Source organism: Rhamphochromis longiceps, linkage group LG6, assembly GCF_057381845.1.
Source record: "Rhamphochromis longiceps isolate RC_006_pf linkage group LG6, R_longiceps_female_GT1.1, whole genome shotgun sequence".
Taxonomy (NCBI): domain Eukaryota; kingdom Metazoa; phylum Chordata; class Actinopteri; order Cichliformes; family Cichlidae; genus Rhamphochromis; species Rhamphochromis longiceps.
The window spans coordinates 42,710,210-42,728,816 of record NC_140562.1 but is presented as its reverse complement, the minus strand read 5'-3'; the positions used below and the strand labels follow the sequence as shown (position 1 = coordinate 42,728,816).

The 18,607-nt window shown below is 43.7% G+C and overlaps 1 protein-coding gene across 4 annotated transcripts in view; it reads right to left on the bottom strand.

The window, feature by feature from the left end:
- Positions 1 to 1,730: 1,730 nt before the first annotated feature.
- rptor (regulatory associated protein of MTOR, complex 1) overlaps positions 1,731 to 18,607 on the bottom strand; it is a 217,397-nt gene continuing 200,520 nt past the window's right edge. For 3 of the 4 annotated variants that reach the window (XM_085410820.1, XM_085410819.1, XM_085410821.1), the window contains exons 30-36: positions 16,948 to 16,995; positions 7,612 to 7,718; positions 6,460 to 6,587; positions 5,151 to 5,237; positions 4,953 to 5,069; positions 4,709 to 4,838; positions 1,731 to 4,090 (exon numbers count right to left, since the gene is read on the bottom strand). In XM_085410820.1, the coding sequence (XP_085266946.1) occupies positions 4,022 to 4,090; positions 4,709 to 4,838; positions 4,953 to 5,069; positions 5,151 to 5,237; positions 6,460 to 6,587; positions 7,612 to 7,718; positions 16,948 to 16,995 (686 nt within the window). In that variant the 3' untranslated portion in view covers positions 1,731 to 4,021. The remainder of the gene's footprint in view (positions 4,091 to 4,708; positions 4,839 to 4,952; positions 5,070 to 5,150; positions 5,238 to 6,459; positions 6,588 to 7,611; positions 7,719 to 16,947; positions 16,996 to 18,607) is intronic. The other variant, XM_085410822.1, reaches the window with a different exon arrangement.

Below are 18,607 nucleotides of genomic sequence, written 5' to 3'. Positions count from 1 at the left end.
ATTAATGAAACTTTGAATAAACAGACTACGAAACAAGAGAAAGAAGGGCGGGGTGTAAATGATTATTAAAAATTCATCCTTATTTAATGTTATCCTGAATTATTTATTTGAAAATTCATTTTTTCTAAATAGAGTATGAAATTGGATTTTTATTAATTAAAACATTATGTAATTTATGCCCAAGTTGACTGATCTTTTCATAGTTCCCTTTTTAATTTGAAAGTTTTATTCATGGGCTTATAATGCTCTTAACTGCTCTGTATAATAAAATTATTTGGGATTTACTGCATTTATTTTTAAATACATCAAATTAATTAATTTTTGCTTTAATTGTAGAATTCATCTTTATAAAAACGTACACTTTGTGGTCCTAACAGATCATGCCATCACACTCAATCACACACGAACGACCAAACCCAGTAAAGTAGGACAGGACGATTAATTCCATCCAGTGTTTTTCCAGCAGCTGTAGCATTTGGGTGATTTTGAACTCTCTGATTCAGCTGCTGAATTTGCTAAAAGCAGCTAACAGGATGTTGTGGGTAACGAGAGGTTAGCTGGGAGCCAAAAGTCCATCAGGGACTTTTCTTAAAGGATCTTGAGTGCCCATGGAGCTTTTTGAAATTTCAAAGGTTCCTCCCATCACCCCCAACCAGTCACAGCAGATGGCTCCTCCCTGATCCAGAGGTTTCTTCCTGTTAAAAGGGAGTTTTTCGTTGCCACTGTCGCCACAGGTCTTGCTCATAGGGGGGGTCACCTGATTGTTGGTGTTTTCTCTGCATTTTTGTTACAATTTTTCTTAACAATAAAAAGCATATTGAGCCAACTGTTGTTGTGATTTGGCGCTATTTAAATACAATTGTATAGAAAAGAGACTAAACATCCATCTCGGTGTGACGGATGTGATGAGCAAGACGTTTGGCCCATAGCAACAAAATAAAATGAACACCATGTTGTGCTCAATAAGACTTAAAATGAGACTGAACTTCAGTTAAATGTTTAATGAGGTCAAAAATAACACGTGCCAAATGTCCCATTTTCTCACTTATATAATTATATAGAATTTGTATATATTATATAGGTCTATACAATTTACTATATAATTAGTCCTCTTTTTGAAACCAGAGGTGTCGCCTCCTGCTGGCCAGTAGAATGTATGCAAGCTGTTAGTTTTTGGTGCAACTTTATAGAAATGCAATTCAACCTGTTTATGGTTTTTTTAGAAGTCAAATTTACACAAACTTTGAAACAAGCTCAGGTGTTAAACATATGGTGATGCACTAAGTTGAGACAAAAGTTGTTTAAATTAATGAAATCTCAGAAACTCCAAGAAAACTAACAAAGCCCACATTAACATGAAACCTTGCCCTCCCCTAATCCGGTTTTATTTTGGTTTCAGTTTGAACCACTAGGAGATCTCGTCAGCTTTGAGTAGTACATATATCGTTTTCTTACATATTTGTTTGAAACAGCTGAACCGATGCAGCTTCAGGATATGAGACAATGCGTGTGTGGTGCATTGAGACTTCCACGTGGTGCCGGGACTTCCCAACAAACCTAAAACAAAATATAACTCTAATAAACTAAGCAGTGGAGTTTTAAGATCTCTCTTTAATTTAGAAAAGCAAAGCAGATGTTCTTTTTTTTCATAAAGTTTTCTTTGACTTTACAAAATTAATATAAATTCACACGAAACTAGAAATTAAAATAAGACAACAGACGCTTGTTTGTGAACAATTATTTATAATTTAGAAATTCATCCATAAAGGATATTCTCCTGTTTGTAGTGTGTTTCAGTAGAAACAGCTCAGCAACATCTGGAGGCTTCTTTGAATACACATTGAAGAAACAGACAAAACCCGGTGTTGTATTTGGTTTATTTCACTGATTTCATCTCCTGCTTTATGAACCACAGTCAGCAAAGCAGTCTGAAGTCACAGACACAAACCTGATTGTTTCACTTTTCCTTTCCTACTAAAGACTTTTTGTCCAGCTCTAAAATCTTAAAACTCAAAGCAGGATACTCAGAGATGAATGTGAGTGTGAGCTGAGGGCTTGGACCAGCTCAGTGAGCGTGTGAGGGTGGAGACTGACGTGGTGACCGGACTGCATGTTGTGTGGTATGTTTGGTGTTTCCAGTTCACTTTCAGTCTACAAATCCACTCCGTCTGTGGGGGAAAAGTAGAGCTCGGGAGGCGCGATGCAGATGGGAGGTGTGGCAGGAAAAGAGAGGGGGGAGCAGCCTTTGAATGCTAAAGCTCCCCCACCCACCCCCCAAGGCCAAGGCGAACAAAGAAGAATTAAAAACATAGAAAAATACAAGAAAAGAACGAAAAAAAAAAGATTAAAAAGGCAAAGCTGCCTCAGAGGAGAGGCACGACGATGGTGATAATGCACAAAAAAAAAAAAAAAAAAAAAGCTTTAGGAAAGAGCACCACATTGACGTCAGTTTTCATGATCTCTTGCTTGTGACTGACCTCACCTGCCTATCATGCTGCAGGGGGAGGAGGGGGCTAACGGGGGCTCGTGAAATACCTGAGCGAAATCTAGGGGGCTGACTAAAACCTGATGCAGCGAGCAACAACAGGTGAGTCGGCGCTCTCTAAGCATGCGGCGCACTTTCGCTCCGTTACACATAATCAATCCAAAGAAGTCTGCAATAAAAGCAAAATAAGAGCTGAAATGAAACCCTGCAGCGGGGGTTCATCAAAAAAAAAAAAAAAAAAGGATCTGAATGAAGACAAAGCTGCGCCTGATTGGTTTAAATTAACAAGAAGCTTTACTTCTATTTGTATTTTCCAGAAGCCATAAAAATGAAAGCAGCTTTTTGAGGGCTTGTTTGACCCTCAGGTAAATCATAAAAACCGCCATCTTTACTGTGACAGCAGGTAAAGATGGCACAGCCATACGATGAAGTCTAAAGGAAACTCGCTGTCGTGAATGGAAATGTGTGCGTTTGTATTGCTGTACTGTGGCAGCCGAACACCCCCTCCAAATGGAAGTGTGTTTTTCTGTGGGAAACAGGAAGAGCTTGAGGCTGGATCGATCACGAGCAGTCTTATTGCTTTGCAGAGGCAGGTAGGTAGCTGCCGCGGTCTCCAGGTAGGACCAGGTACTTGGCTAGCTCTCCTCTCACTGTGCTAGATACAAGGGCATGCGTCATCCTAGTAACAAAGCAGGTTTAGCTAAAACAAACAAAACAAAAAGCACACCCCTCCGAGCCACAGCGAAGGGGACTGCATGGAAATGATGATTTTGTTTGGCACGCTGGGGCGAAGGAAGCGAGGAGGAGAACTGCAGAATGGGAGCAGGTGTCTTTTTGGGCAAGTCCAAGGCTATGAGAGCCCGCTGTGGGCAGGGCACATCTGTGCTATAATTCCTTCTAACACTCACAAAAACAAACTCGTCACGTCTGCCGGCTTGACGTTTTCAGGGAACAGTAATCACAATCCACCTTTCCGGGGTCCGTCCTTCCAAGCGTCTTGGCGGCAGGTACTGCGAAGTCACGAAACTCCGCATCCTCGGCCAGTTTACGCACACGCACCGGGGTTCGGTGGCGTGGCGAGTTCATGTTTCCTGCACCGGTTAATGTGTTTGAACAGTGTGTGCGTGCTGTCCTCTCTCGCCACATCTGGATTGGGTCAGAGTTTGTTCAGGTAGTGATGCTCACTGTGTGGCGAGGAGAGGCCCCCGGTGATCGACAGGTACCATTTTCTTTTCTTTTTTAAAATAGAACCTCTCTTCTTCTGTAGATGCTATTTAAATATACACACTCAGCACAGCCAAGTCTACAATCATTAGCTTCATAATAAGAATATGAATAAACAATGATAATATAATATATATAGAGAGTCGTCTGTAGCATGAGTTTTCGTCAGCAGCCATCACTAGAACATTCAGGGTGGTAATTGCATATGTACACGAAAAACAAAAAAGAACGTCATTTACATCCCGGTGCTTGAGGCTCAGGGTCACAATTCATGTGTGATGATGGGGAGGAGAGGTGATGGATGCTGGTGTGTTATCTGAGCCTCTTCTCTGCCGAGTAGATGGACATGTAGTAGTCGTTGCTGCCTACCGCCAAGTGAGGCTGCAGGGAGACGGAGAGAAAAGACAGGGGAGGTTACTTGGTAACTTCTTTTAACCAGAAGTTGGTAACCAACCTAGAGAGTCAGTGTTGTCCAGTTTCGGACATTAGCATTCATTCGCCGTCATGTTTCTGACTAACTGCGAGCCCAATATTCACCTCCCACCGCTCCAGAGAAGAATACCTGACTCTGTGTACACCAGCTAACTTTGCCCGAGTGCTCTTTGATGTGGAGGTTTGTCACTAAAGGAGGTAACAACTGTGACTGGAGGCAAATTTAATGAGCTCCGAGTAAGAAAACCAAAGAAATGAGCTAAACAAATGAAATTTCTCTTTGGGTTCAATGTGACAAGGAACATCTTTCACAATTTGCATAATTGTTTGATATAAAATTGATGAGTGCAGTTTTAAAGTGAAGACTGAATTGCAGATTAAATGCTGTGGCTAAGTACCTCTAAAGGAAAGCTCACTCGAACATTTCCACTTTGGGATGCATTGTTTTTTAAATTTCACTAAATTAGAGATATTCAGTTTTTTAATAACATTTATGTGTCAGGTATAGGTGTTAGCTTAACACAACAACAAAGACGATACAGATACACAGTTGAGCTCTAGTTTTACCCAGTGAGGATGGAAGGCTAAACAGCTGATGGCACCAATCCTTTGTCCCATGAAACCGTCATAGTACTTAATGTTGCTGATCACGTCGCCGTTTGCATTGTAGACCGCTATGAACTGGTTCATCGATCCACTGGAAGGTCGACAGTGAAACACAGAAGAGTCACACACGTGCATTTAGGTATTTACTTGAGGAAAAAGCATCTGATTCTCTGGGTTTGACCCAACGTCAAGCAAACCAACTCACCAGGCGAACAGGTTGGCCTGTGGGTGGATGTCTAGAGCCGTTAAGCCTTTCACCGTCTGTAGCACATTGATGGACTCCGGCATCCGTGGCTCAAAGAACCGCACATCTCCGTTAACACTGACGGGATAACCAGAGTCAGCACAGGCAAGAAAACATTCAAGTTAGTGTCTGTGAGTCTGAGCAGGTGAAAGAGGATACCTGACGCTGATGATGTGCCCGTCTGTCTCCTTCTGTAGATGAGCTTTTACCACCCAGGCTCCGTGCTCCCTGTAGGTCATCACACGACTGCGGAGACACAACAAGCGTCAGTTAACTACGCTACAAGTGACATCAAGTCAAAACAAACCATTTAAAAAATATGTCTTTTGGTACATTAAGTGGTATTTTCACCACCAACAGGAGAGCCTCTAGTGTCTGATCATCCATGGGTGCAGTGAGGCCGAAAATATCTGCTACTCACTGTGTTTTGATTGACTGACTCACTGCTTTGGGCTAACTGGGTGTGAAAAAGCCCTGAAGAATTAAATGATTGCAGCAGAAGCGAGAATAAAAACACGTGTCTATCACACGAAGGAGCTTTTCTTGAAGCCTCATCCAGCAACACTTTAAAACGCCGTTACAGTCGTTAAATTTCTTTCTTTCCTTAATTAAAAGCAAATCAAGTAATGTGACTAAACGATCTGGCTGTACAGTAAAGCTGGGTGCACATTCAGTAGAAAGGCTCTGATCTGACCGCTGATTTAACTGGGTGGTGACTTTCTTCTTGGGTAACCAGTGTGGTATTAAAAAAAACAAAACAAAACTGAAGATAAATCCTGCTGCTCTACATGTAACGAGGATGACACACCATTGGGTGGCAGAGTGGCATCAAGGTGGGGAGAAAAAACAGTCTTTCTGATTTTATTTTGTATGACCATCTTCTTGGGGCTGAGCGGCGCTCGAATTACCGGATAAGTAAAGAAACACTTTACAGTCGGAGCACAGATGTGCCAGAACGAGCGCCTGATCTGTCTAAGGCCGAATTTTAAGGACTCTTTTCTCCAAGCACTGAAAAAAGAAGCTTCTCTATACAAAATTTTCCTAAGACCGAGTCCAACCATCAGCTCTGGGCTGATCAACATGGGGAGGCAACAGTTGCTGAAAGATGTAACTCCCAGCCTGAAGGGGAACTATTAAATTAGCTTCATTTAAAGATTTATGGGCCACTTCATGTTTTAACTGCCTTGTTTTCCCCCTCAGGGGCTGAAATTAAAATAATGTTTAACCAAGCTGGGGGCACGGGGTCCATTAAAGGATGAGGCAACCCAAAAGGGAGATTTATGGCACACTACATACAATAAATATAGATTAGAGAAGTGAATAATGCACGAGTCTGGAGTAGGAGAAACTGCCATGTATGTTCTTCAGTGAAATTAAATAACGTTGAGACAGTAAAATAAAACCGTACTGAGAAATCATAAATTTGAAAGTGATTTAATGGGATTAGAAAGTGATGATGGGAGGCTACCATTCATTGGGGCCCATCCTCCGATCGAAGACCCGCACAGACCCGTCACCCAGACCGGCAACGATCAGCGAACGCTGGGAGTCGCAGGAGAGGCTGGTCACACAGCTGTCCGCTCCTGTTGGGATGTCCTGGCGCACAAACACACGCACACACACAAATCCTCTTGTTAAGGTCTGTAAAGGTAACGCTCATTTCACATTAAACCTCCTTTAAAATCATCAATCATGTGCTCTGTTGGCTCATTTGAAGCTGGGCGCAGCATCAATATGCAGCCATAGGCGAGACTGGGGCCATTTGTACTTGTATTAAGTCCATCCATCATGACAATGATTAGCACACCGAGGTCCATTAGATGTGTAAAAACAAGGAGAAAAGAAAGAAACCACACTAATGGTACCGGCTCTGCCTCACACTTCCATTACTTTGCCCAAACAAACAGCAGCAGCAGCAGCAGAGAGCTCCGTGAACACATTAAGTTTTAATGTGAAACGCCTCAAAAACAGGGTTGTTTTCATGTTTTAGCACCAAGAAAGTAATCCGAGTTGTTCCTGATGAATATTACAGCTTAAATCTAAAATTCCTCAAAATGCTTCCACACAGCGGCCTCGTTTGGGAAAAGTTGAAAGCTAGACTCAAAATCCTGCTAAAGGATCATTTTGTATTGTCAACGAATCGTGAAAGGACCAAAGTGTGATTTTTGGATACACAGAAGATCTGATGTAAAGTGTTGACGTTTAGATCACAACAACTGCGCTCTGTAGAGGTCGCCACAGCGAATCATCTGCTTCCATCTCACCCTGTCCCTCTGCATGTCCTCCTTCACTACATCCCTGAACCTCCTCTGCTGTCTCCCTCTTTTCCTTTGATGTTTAGATTTATGACAAATGGCAATAAAAGTCTCGTTAAGATTGAAATTCTACTTAGAAACATGAAACCTGCAAGTCTCATATTTTCTGAAACTACTTTCCAGAGACATGAAGGAATAAACTAAATCAGATGAAGGTCACGACAATGATTTAGGAACTAGAAGGAGGGCAGAGAGTCACACTTGACTGACACAGACCAACAGATGCTCCATTTGCCCTCAGCTCTTTTACCCGATTTTATAAAACTAATGAAGAGAAACACAAAGCAGTGAGGTGTGCCGAGTACCTGGACCTTCATTTCTCTGTCAGTGTCCCAGATCCTGACGACTCGGACGTCTCCAGACGTCATGAGGAACCCCGTCTCCTGCTCCCAGTCCACGACCATACCTGCTCCTACAAACACAGGACGACACAGCGACACTTACAACAAGCACAAATGGGACTGTGCGCTCGATACGAAGCACACACCAGGATTATTTATTGTTTTCAAAACAACAGAAGGTGGCTTTTAATCACAATTACACGAACAGCATAAGAATAATTTGCACACAATCTGCGAGCTGCAGTTTGAATTTGATGTTTTTTTTAAATTTCATTTAAAAAGGGACCTTTACAAACACCTATAAACACAGCTGCTAAACACACAGAACATGTGCTGATCCCAGTAATACACAGCCCACGCAATCTGTCGGAGGTTTCAGGAGTCTCACGCTGACACATGTACCAAGTCAAATGAAAGATTAGTGCGGCAGGCTCCTGCACCAGTGCGTCACTAATAAATACAACAGAAAGGAACAATCAAAGAATGAGCAAAAACCCTGCTGTCTGCAGAGTGTAAAGGTGCAGAAGAAATGTTTTTGCAGTAAAACTCGGACCATTAAAACCAAGTCATTCCCGAGTGTACAAAGGCGCACTTCATGCAGACTGAAGCATTGTTTAGCATTTTGCATCCTCCCTGTCAGGACGACCACTGGGAGACGCAAACACTGACCCTGGAACTGCGCCTGTCAGCAGATTCCGGCTTTGATGAGTCAAATGGCACTCGAGCGAAAAAGTGAGGAAGGAAGAAGCTGAAGACAGCAGGACTCTTCATGTGCTGGCAGTCACAGCAGGAATCAAGTGAACAGTGCAGCACAAGCTGTGCTGGCTCAGGAACGTCTGCGGAGGGAAGCTAACTGCAGCCGACAGCACGCTCCACGATGAGCGGCTAGGGTGTGACCGTTTCAGCGAGCTTCCTCCACACGGCCACGGGTCAACTGGTCAATTATGGTCTCTAGTTTTGACACTATTAATTTGAACAGTTCAACAAGCTGAACAGCAAATAAATGCCTCCTCCTTTTCTTTACTGCTGTTAGTCAGTTTAAATCCTTTAACCCAAGTTTGAATGGGAGTGTGAGGATGAATGGGGCGACGGACTGGTGACATGACCAGAGTGTACCCACTGTTTTGCTCTATGACAGCTGGGATAAGCTCCAGCGACTGAACTGAATCAGCGATTAAGAAAACAGATGTACGGGACTTAACGCGAATTTGTGCTAACACTCTAAAATTGTTTTTAGGAAAAACAGGAGGGCTCTCATGGAGGAAAATGTTTTTCTGAAACTTTCCAGAAGGCTTAGTAAATATGAACCCCCATAAAATACGTTCACCAGCCATTTTACACCAGTTAAACTGCTCATTAACATAAATCTCTAACCAGCCAATCACAAGGTAGCAGCTCAGCGCACTTAGACACGTAGGCATGGTGAAGATTATCTACTAAAATTCAAATGAACCATTAGAGCGGAAAAGAAAGGTGATTTAAATGATTTTGAATGTCATTGAATGGTTGCTGGTGCCAGCTGGGCTGAGTATTTCAGAAACTGCTGATGTGCTGGGATTTTCCATTAAAACCATCTCCAGGGTTCACAGAATGGCCAGAAAGAGGGAAGACACCCAGTGAGTGCTCGTTCTCTAGGTGAAAACACCTTGTTGATTCCAGACAGCTTGAAGCTGACAGGAAGTCTACAGTAACCATGTGCTGACCACGTCCATCGCTTTATGACTGTTAATAGCTTCCACAGTCACCAATAGAGGCAGCATGGTGGCACAGTGGTTAGCACTGTTGCCTCACAGCATTAAGGTCCACCATCAGGGCGGGTTCTTCCTGTGTGGAGTTTGCATGTTCTCCCCATCTTTGCGTGGGTTCTCTCCAGGTACTCAAGCTTCCTCCCACAGTCCAAAGACATGCAGTTAGTGGGGATAGGTTAACTGGAAACTCTAAATTGCCCAGAGGTGTGAATGTGAGAGCAAATGGTCGTCTGCGTCTATGTGTTAGCCCTGCGACAGACTGGCGACCTGTCCAGGGTGGACCCTGCCTCTCGCCCCAAGACAGCTGGGATAGGCTCCAGCCCCCCCGCGACCCTGGAAAGGATTAGCAGCAGAGAGTGGATGGCCTGTATTTATATAGCGCTTTACTAGTCCCTAAGGACCCCAAAGCGCTTTACATATCCAGTCATCCACCCATTCACACACACATTCACACACTGGTGATGGCAGCTACCATTGTAGCCACAGCCACCCTGGGGCGCACTGACAGAGGCGAGGCTGCCGGACACTGGCACCACCGGGCGGATGGATGGAGTCACCAATAGAGCAACTTCATGATGTGATGTAACAGGAGAGCAGGATGTGCGGCTGACGACTCTGGAGCAAGTGCATGATGCTGTCGTGTTAACACGAGCCAAAGTCTCTAAAGAAAAGGCAAAAGAGGGTCCAACGTGGTAGAGTGAGACATACCTAATAAAGTGGCTGATGAGTGTAGTTACAAGCCAACTTTGTGTGTATAGTCAGGGTTCAGCACCCCTCCAGGTCTAAGCTGACCCCCCTGCTGGTCCTATGCACCAGATATCTTTATTTGGCTAACGATCCCTCGGCTGCTCCCATTCGCTGCTCTTCACACTGCAGTCTGGCCTGCCTTTGAGTAAAGCAGCAACACTAATATTTGCCGCTGGCAAGCAAAATGAATCCAGAACAACCACTAAAATATCTGCGTTCATAAAACAACAAACAAACAAAAGCCAATACTTTCAAAGGTGCTCGTTTAGCCATAATTCAAATGTAACAGCAAAGCCACTTAAATGCTACAAACTGTTTACTGTCAAGAATAAAACAGATAAATAATTAAGCAAATGCCTACTGAGACAAGTGCAGAATATTCATAATTTACTGAAATGATCCACTGAAGGCAGGAGTGTAATTTCAGCTTTATCGCTGCACACAGTAATTCTGCCTCTCTCTCTTTCTGTCGCAGGAAACCCGGACCAGTAATAACCTTTTTTTTTTGTGTTGGAGAAAATGAGCAGGAGCTCGATCGGCTGACCGTACAGTGAAAACAGAGAAGTTGCAGCTTCTGGCTTTAAACTATGAGTTAACATGCTTGATAGTGGCGGCACAGTTTTAAAGGGCAAAGCTAGCGGCATGCTTTAATAGCAAATGGTAGACAGATGAAAGTCACATGATTCTGAGAGCATTAACCTGAACAGACCTCTGACATCAATCGTCTGGACGACATACTGGAAGCAAATCTTTTCTATCAAGCGGCTCAGGATTAACACACGTAACAGGTTTTATGCATATTACATGTGCAAGACCTTCAAACTCTGTGCGAACTACTAAATTTATGTCTGGTCAGCTAACCTGCAGTGACCAGCATTTTAATGGAGCTTTAACCACACGTGCTGCTCGTCTGCATTTTTCGGAGGCTTTTCTGCCTTCAGTGAAAGCCAAAATGACAGGAAATGATGGGCGAGACAGACCGGAAATGAGGGGTTACAAAGGTCACGGGGCAAATTAAAGCAAGGAAGGTTATTCTATTAAACCACAATGAGGGTGCACACAAACTACTTGATTCTCTGTACATATACAGTACGTGTCACTGCACCTTGTCTGTGTTGTGTTAAAAGCTAAAGCCTGTGTGTTTTCCATTTTAATTGACGTAATTTTCAAAGTACATAATGCATCTTTTTTTCATTTTAGTAAACAGAATAAATCCTCTTAGCTCACTTTGATAACCTTGACGCAGATGGAGAAATGCATTTCCAACAAGCCAGAGTGCAGACGCTCTAACGGAGGGTTGAATGGTGGAGGAGAAGAAATAATGGGGCAGGTAGCAAAACACACATTAAAAACACACTCCATCTCTCCCCCTTTCTTGCAGGAGTGCTTTCACCACAGACGTTACAGAAACAGCCTCCTTTTCTATCCTCTTGAAACTCATCACGCCAAGATTCATTTCCTCCTGTTCCTCCTCCTTTCTCTCTGAGTCACTTCCTCCTCCTGTTTTTACACAATCAATAGCCATCTCCAGCTCACCCACCTGTGTCAGCACCTTGCTTCATACATTCATCTAATTTTTTTTAACACTGCTTATTTTTATTCTCATTTGCTTCCTTTGCAAAACGAAGTGTAGATGAAAAGAGAAGAAGCTATTTTCTTTGCTCTTCCTAAACCTTGTTGAAGAGCGAACACGTTAATTATTAGACATCTCCCCCGGCTGATCTCGAATCATTCATGCGTCTCATTTATCAGTCGTGACTGAGCTTCCGCTGCTGTGTCACAATACCGCTCGGCTTCTCTTACACTGTCAGGAAAACCCAAGCCCCGTGTGGCGGCTTCAAATCAAAGCGTGACGTCACCCGGCCCGCTCGGGCGTCACGCCGCCGGTGTGCCTTGGCACATGTTGGGGAATAGCATGCAGGGGAAACCGCTTCACAAGACTGTGCGGGCTTCTCACGCTGTGAAAAGGAGGAGGCGGCATTCCCTTTGAGGCTGACAGACTGGTAATGAGGAAATCTGGGTTACAATGAGTGGAGGGGAGAAGGGAAGATTCCCCAGTGCACTGAAGTGTGTGCAGGAGGAAACGCACATCAGCAAACTTTCCCAAAGATTTACATACAGCTCATCAACGCCTTTCTCTGTGTGCTCTCACAATAAGAAATTCTTTGGGCCAGTGGTTCTCAAAGTCAGGGGAAAACTGGAGTCAAATAAAATGATGCACAGACCTGCTTTTCCTGCAAAGCATTAAAGGACTGCCGGGCAGAACTAAAGCATATAGTGATTCGAAAACAAACGTCATTACAAATTAAACAGATGACGAGCAAAATATTAGCTGCTTTCACCCTTTATTAGTTTCATCATTTGTTTCGGTAATGACACAAAATGAAGTTGGTAATGTTTGGCAAACGTTGCTTTTGGGAATGTCAAACTCAGGCTGCACTCCTGGCAAGTCAGCTGATTGCAGTGTTTACCACATTACCTCTGGTACTGCTCACAGGGAATAAGCTATTCGACTTCCTTCAGCCTGCCTATAGCTGCTGTGAATGTGCCAGCTGTGTCACAGCACACCTCCACCCCAGTGCCACCTTTTTACACTGCGTCTAACTTGATCAGTGTCCTACCTGTTGGCACCGAAGCCTGTTCTGTTTTGTACAAAGGTCTTGCTCCTGCTCTCCCTGCTTTACGCTTTTAGGTGCATTCACGTGGAAGGCAGAGTCCCTGACCAGAGTCACAGCCCCAAATCAGAAATATTCCATACAGATGCTGACTGAAGTCTGATAATACGGCTGAGTTTGAAATTGTATTTCTTGTCTCAGGGATTTGAAACACGATGCTCCTTGAACACAGCCTTTGTGACTTTCTTCTGAAGATTTCCTTTCTTAACTCTTTCTATGTGAAACAAAAGTCACAATTTCTATGCATCATGCGCTAATGACTTAACTCTTTTTAGTTAACTTCCTGGGCAAAGTGACAAAGCGCAAACTTCCCAGATGTTCCACTGACTTGATGACTAAAAGAAGCCGATTAAAAGAAATATGGCTGACTTGTTGCTTCTGTTACATTCTAGAAAATATTCTAGAAAAGAAAGAGGATCAGAAGAGATAAAGGAACACTTTTTGAATTAAAATCAATGCCCAAAATAGCAGTGAAGCAGTGTGCAGCCCCCATTCACCCCTGCTGGAGCTGATGCTTCAGTCCTAATTAAGATATATTAAGCTTGAGACGCTCGAAGAACATTTAGCTGTACGCCGGCTTGCAGTCTCGTTTGTCTCTCCATCTCTCTGCCTCTCTATCCAGGTGCTCCTCTCGCTAACTTCTCGCTTCCACTATCTTTCCCGCGTTAGCTCTTCCATTCTGTCCCACTTCAAGCGGCTAAATTCTCCCTGACAGCTGTCAAAAAACTTCACTTTGAGTTCAGAGGGTCACAGATCTGAAACCTTAAACCAAACCTTTCAGTTCTGTCTCTTGCAGACAACACTCAGCTGCTCAAAACGGGATATCATCCTGCCTTAGAGGGAACCTTTGTGGGCCTGAGCGGGTCTTAGTTACCCACACAGAAATCAATGTGGACATGCAGAATTGAGTTGTGAGAAGGAAGGAGCTGGCAAAAGGAGTGTGGGCAATGTTTCCTCAGCTGGAAATCTGACCACGTTACAGAGGTGGAGGCATAGATAGCTTCCAGGTACAATCTCTCTTTAAATCTGGTATTTCGCCCTCTCTTCTTGAGTCCTCCCCAGTCAAAAACGGCACTGATATTGTTAGCAGATGGCCTTCCCCTTGCTGAATCATTAACTGGGCAAAAAAAGCTAGTTTAACACCAGTAACAGCCAGCAGGCTTGTGGTGGATCATCACTGCTCCGGCACCAGTTTGCCAAGAAAATCCCCAATTTGTGATATTTATCTATTCCTTTGCATAAATATCTTTGATTCACTCCCATCTTTCCTCTCCGGAGAAGACGCCTTCCTCTGACTTCTTATTCTGCACCATTATCTCCAGTGACGGCCTAACTATCCCACACACTGCAGCTTATTAAAACTGGCGCTGAGGCCTTCCTGCTTCTTCTCTCCCTCAGCGTTTTTCAATCTCCTCACTTTATCCTGTTTGCTTTGAAAAGGTCTTCCAGGATTCTGGTAATAAACCTCCAAGATTACTGGGAACTTACCCAGCACGCGCGTGCCTCTGATAGACAATGATGTCACGATACGGGAGCGTTCTGACGGGCAGGGAGACTTCCCCACTTTGGCATTTGGTTAACCTTTGAAAGAGCTCGGACCTGCTTGGCTGACACAGACCTCCTGAAATGAGCTCTAAGCGGCCGACATTATCACCTGTTGATCTGATTATTGGGGAGAGGAGACTAGCACAAAGTTCTCACGCCATTTTAAATAACTTAAGGAAATGGGTTCTGATCCAGGATTGCTGCTGGAGGTCTCACAGGCAGGAATATCTTCCTGATTCACCTCCCAGTGGCTGCTTTTCTAAACTCCGGCACCCAATCAGCTGTAGAAGATGATCGAGGCGTCAGATCCTGAATATAAACACTGGCTTTACATCTAAAAAATAATAATTTATATATTTTAGGAATTTTATATCAAACGTTATACATTTTTAGAATCCTGTAGTGACAATAATCTCTTTAGCTTTTTATTATGTAGTTTTTAAAAATGTGTTCACCTACAAAACAGTGAAAATCTGTGATGTGCGTTTATGTAAAAGCTGCAGACAAAAACCCTGCAGCCTTTTGTATCACTGCAACTTCACACAAGGTTCTGGAGGCCTGATGTTAACAAGGTCCCAGGCAGCAAGGCTGAATGTAAAGCAGGACACAAAGCGTGTCTCCATTTAACCAAAGAAGCGAAGTCAGCCCTACTTCTGCTCATGCACAAGAAAAGGGACAAAGAGAAAGATGATTAAAGAGGAGAAAAAAAGAAACAAACCTAATGGCATTAAAAGGAATAAAAATAAAACAAAGGACAAAGCTGTGTTGTAACATATTGCAATTATATGTATCAGAACTTAATTAGATCGGCTCTTAGTCTAATCTGCAGAGCTGTGACGTTTGTTCGCTTCAGTCCATCTAACCCCAGAACAAACACTGATTAGAAATTTCTGGTTTGCTCTCTCTGTGCTTCCTTTCAGCCTTAAATAAACACGAGCATGACCTTATTTTCAAGTCATCTCCAACTTTTCTTTCCTTATTTTCTCTCCATCTATCCTGTCTTCCAATCTTCTCCTCTGCCATCCGCCTACTTATCCACCCCTTTTAACCCCTGTCTGACCTTCCCTCTTAAGAATTCTCCCATTTTTACCTAGAAACCTTATCCCTCTTGTTTTCTGCACAAAGCTCTACCTCCAGCGACAGCCTCTGCATACTAATGCAGCTGCAGCAGCTGCAGGAATAACTTCTCAGAGCCAGTTGCCAGCCGCAGTCCTGTAATTCCACTGTTTCCTCTGAAGTTTAACAGGCTGAACCCTCCAGTGAGACAGACATAGTCCCAATTAAACACCGACACCCATGGGACCAGATTCAATTTGTGTGTGTGCACGTTTTTTTTAAATAAATGAAAGAAGCTGTTTGAGGTGACGATGAAGAGTGACTGGAGACTATGCAGCTATGTGAAAGTATTATTTTACATGCCGAGTTAATCAAATACCCATTTGCAAATGTGCCTGCAACTGAGTGTTCGGTACAAGGATCCCATAATTTAAAAGCTGAATAACTAGCCAAGTCAAAGCGGTGTGCGTGTGGGCTGAAGTTATGATGCATGGGTTTAAGGATGATCTTTTTTGCAGTTCCTCACAATCTAAAGAAGCCAAACAATATTTCCACAGAGATTACTTTTTGGGGTTACAGTTTCAATATAATCAGATCACAGCTAATGTGTCTCCTGCAGTGTGTATACACTTTGAGGATGTTTGCATATATCCCAGCAAACCATTCCAGTGTATTTAGAGAGTTATGTTACTAAAAATGAAGCTTACTGCTAACAAAGAACCAACATGTCTAAAGCTAATCAGCCATTTTTCACTGATTTTTGCCTTGGTCATGGAGATTTAGTTCAATTTAGCATAATACCATTTAGACATGAAGTTCATATGGTCACACGCCATTTACATGTCCTGCAGCTTTTTAAACTTTCATGACTGGTTAGTTTTAAAGATTAGGGCGGTTAGTTAGCCAGCTAAATATAGCTGCAAGAATCTCCCAGTGTTTACTTACAAAGTGGGTTCTGATTGTTTGAGCAGTGGCTGATTTTTAACTGCTCATTTAACATCTGCATAATTATCTGTTTAGGTAACACTGGCTTATTTACACTGATATTGCTTGACATGCACTGCCTCTGAAAACCAGAATCTTTTATTGCAAAAGACTCAAGTGCAGACAGCTGCTACAATCTGACATTCATTAAACTGTCGCTGGCTAGAGGAACAGAAATCTGCTTTCTCACTTTTGTCTGAAATTAAGGAAAACTAAGTTTGTAAATAACAACCTGATTAGAGTTAAAGGTTAAAGGAGGTAGGAATTAAGAGCTTTTGATATCAACTTTAAAAAGTTTGTGCTGGCCTTCTGAAGAGGACATGTCTGTGCTAGTGGAAGTTTTTTCTTCATGGAGCGTGCTCTGAACTTGGGTTGACTGTCAGGGATGGAGTAATGAAACATCACCAGACAGGTGAATGAATGAAGCGTGCTGGTAGTGGTCAGGGGAATAAAGGAAATTTCTAAATGAAAGACACACCCTTGGCTGTTTAGTGCAGCATGTGCTTTAGTAGTGAGGGAGAATAGAAGGGAAATGCAACACTCACCTCCTTGCTTACTCCTGTCAAGATAGATGGAGACCCTTCTGGCCAGACCTGCGAGCAGGGGGAAGAGGAGCGTATGGAGGAAGGAAGGGAAGATGGAGAAGGGGGGGGGGGGGGGGGGAGGAGAGCAGGAACGTAACAAAGCAAGCGACAAATTAGCAAGAACCCCTGTGCATGCTAACCCAAACATCCACACACACCTAACAGAGCTGTAATAACCATGAAGTGACGGTGGGTACTCCTCGCCACTTCATGGGTATTACTCTACATGCACTTGAAGAGCAGAGGGATGAACAAGGCTGCTGCTTCCCAGCGTGGTAACTCCCAAATGACAAACAGCGGCACGTCAACACCAAAGAGCGGAAGGAGATTTGAGCCGAGCTGCCACCTCTGCATTACAAACTGCGTCCCCAGCATCCGAACCTGCAGGACGCAGAATCTAAGATCCCTTCACCCACAGCGTTAAAAAGCAGGCAGGGTGGAGCTGAGTGTGCATCAGTTTGTGGCTGGTCAATAACAAAAACAACACCTGGAAATAATCAAGGTGCACAAATATGTATGGATTCTTATGGAGACTTGTTGCTTCGGTCTTGCTGCCTTGTTCAGCCTCTCTCTCTCGGGGGGGGGGGGGGGGGGGACCACAAAACAATATCAAAGACCCAGCAAAATAACAAAAAGCCAGACAGTCCACAGAGATGGATCATTGATGAAAAACAGCACAGGAGCGTGTTATTGGACGATGGGAGGGGGGGCGGGTTGAGTGAGGACAGGTCCTGCTGGTACTCTTGTGTGAGTGTGTTTGTCTGGCAGCATCTCCTTGAGAAATGCTCAGTCTTGTTGCAACTGCCTACAGAGGTAGAGCAGGATTTTGGCAGCGAGAAGACAGACTTGTGTAATATTTCATTAGGTTTTACATTATTAATGCAGCTGAGGCAACGCTAAAAATCTTAAAAATTCTAAACACAGCGTTATTGTACTCAATCTGAAAGACGTTCCAAGCAATGGAAATAACTCAGAACTGAATACTGGGCCAGGAGGTGGTGGGTGTGAATGCACCAGGGAAAGCAGAGTCTGCGTGAGATTGCCGAGGTTTCTGAGATCTACTGCCAAGTTCATTTTTATTTTTTTACATTTTGGAGCACAACAAGCCAAAGCTGGATTCTTCAGTAAAACTTTTTCAAGCGAGGTCTCATCTGAGTGGCTGCTTATATTAAAACTGATGCCTTCACTAGGTTCTGCATACAGACTGCAAAACAGTGGACTGTCACCGACGACACATCCAGGATAACAAGCACACCATTAAATGTTAAAGTTTCAGAGAAAACATGGCTGTGGCTCGCTGTCGGACAGTCCTCCGCAGAGGGAGAGCTTCTCAGGGCGGTTTGTGTCGTGAGAGTCAGGCAGAGACCGCTGTTAGTTAAGTGTGTCTCCTCCCTGCAGGGGCCCGCAGAGATATGGTGACTCGGTAATGACGGAAACACGTATGTGCACACGGCATGAGGTCCACACCTCTGCACAGATATGCAGTCAGGCACTGAATCAGCCAGTCACTCAATCTGACAGCTCTGCTCTGGCTGCTGCCAATTAGCCAAACACGGTGCCGCATCTCGTATGGGACACGCAGTTATTAAAAAAACAAAAAAAAACTTCTGCGCTCGTGCTA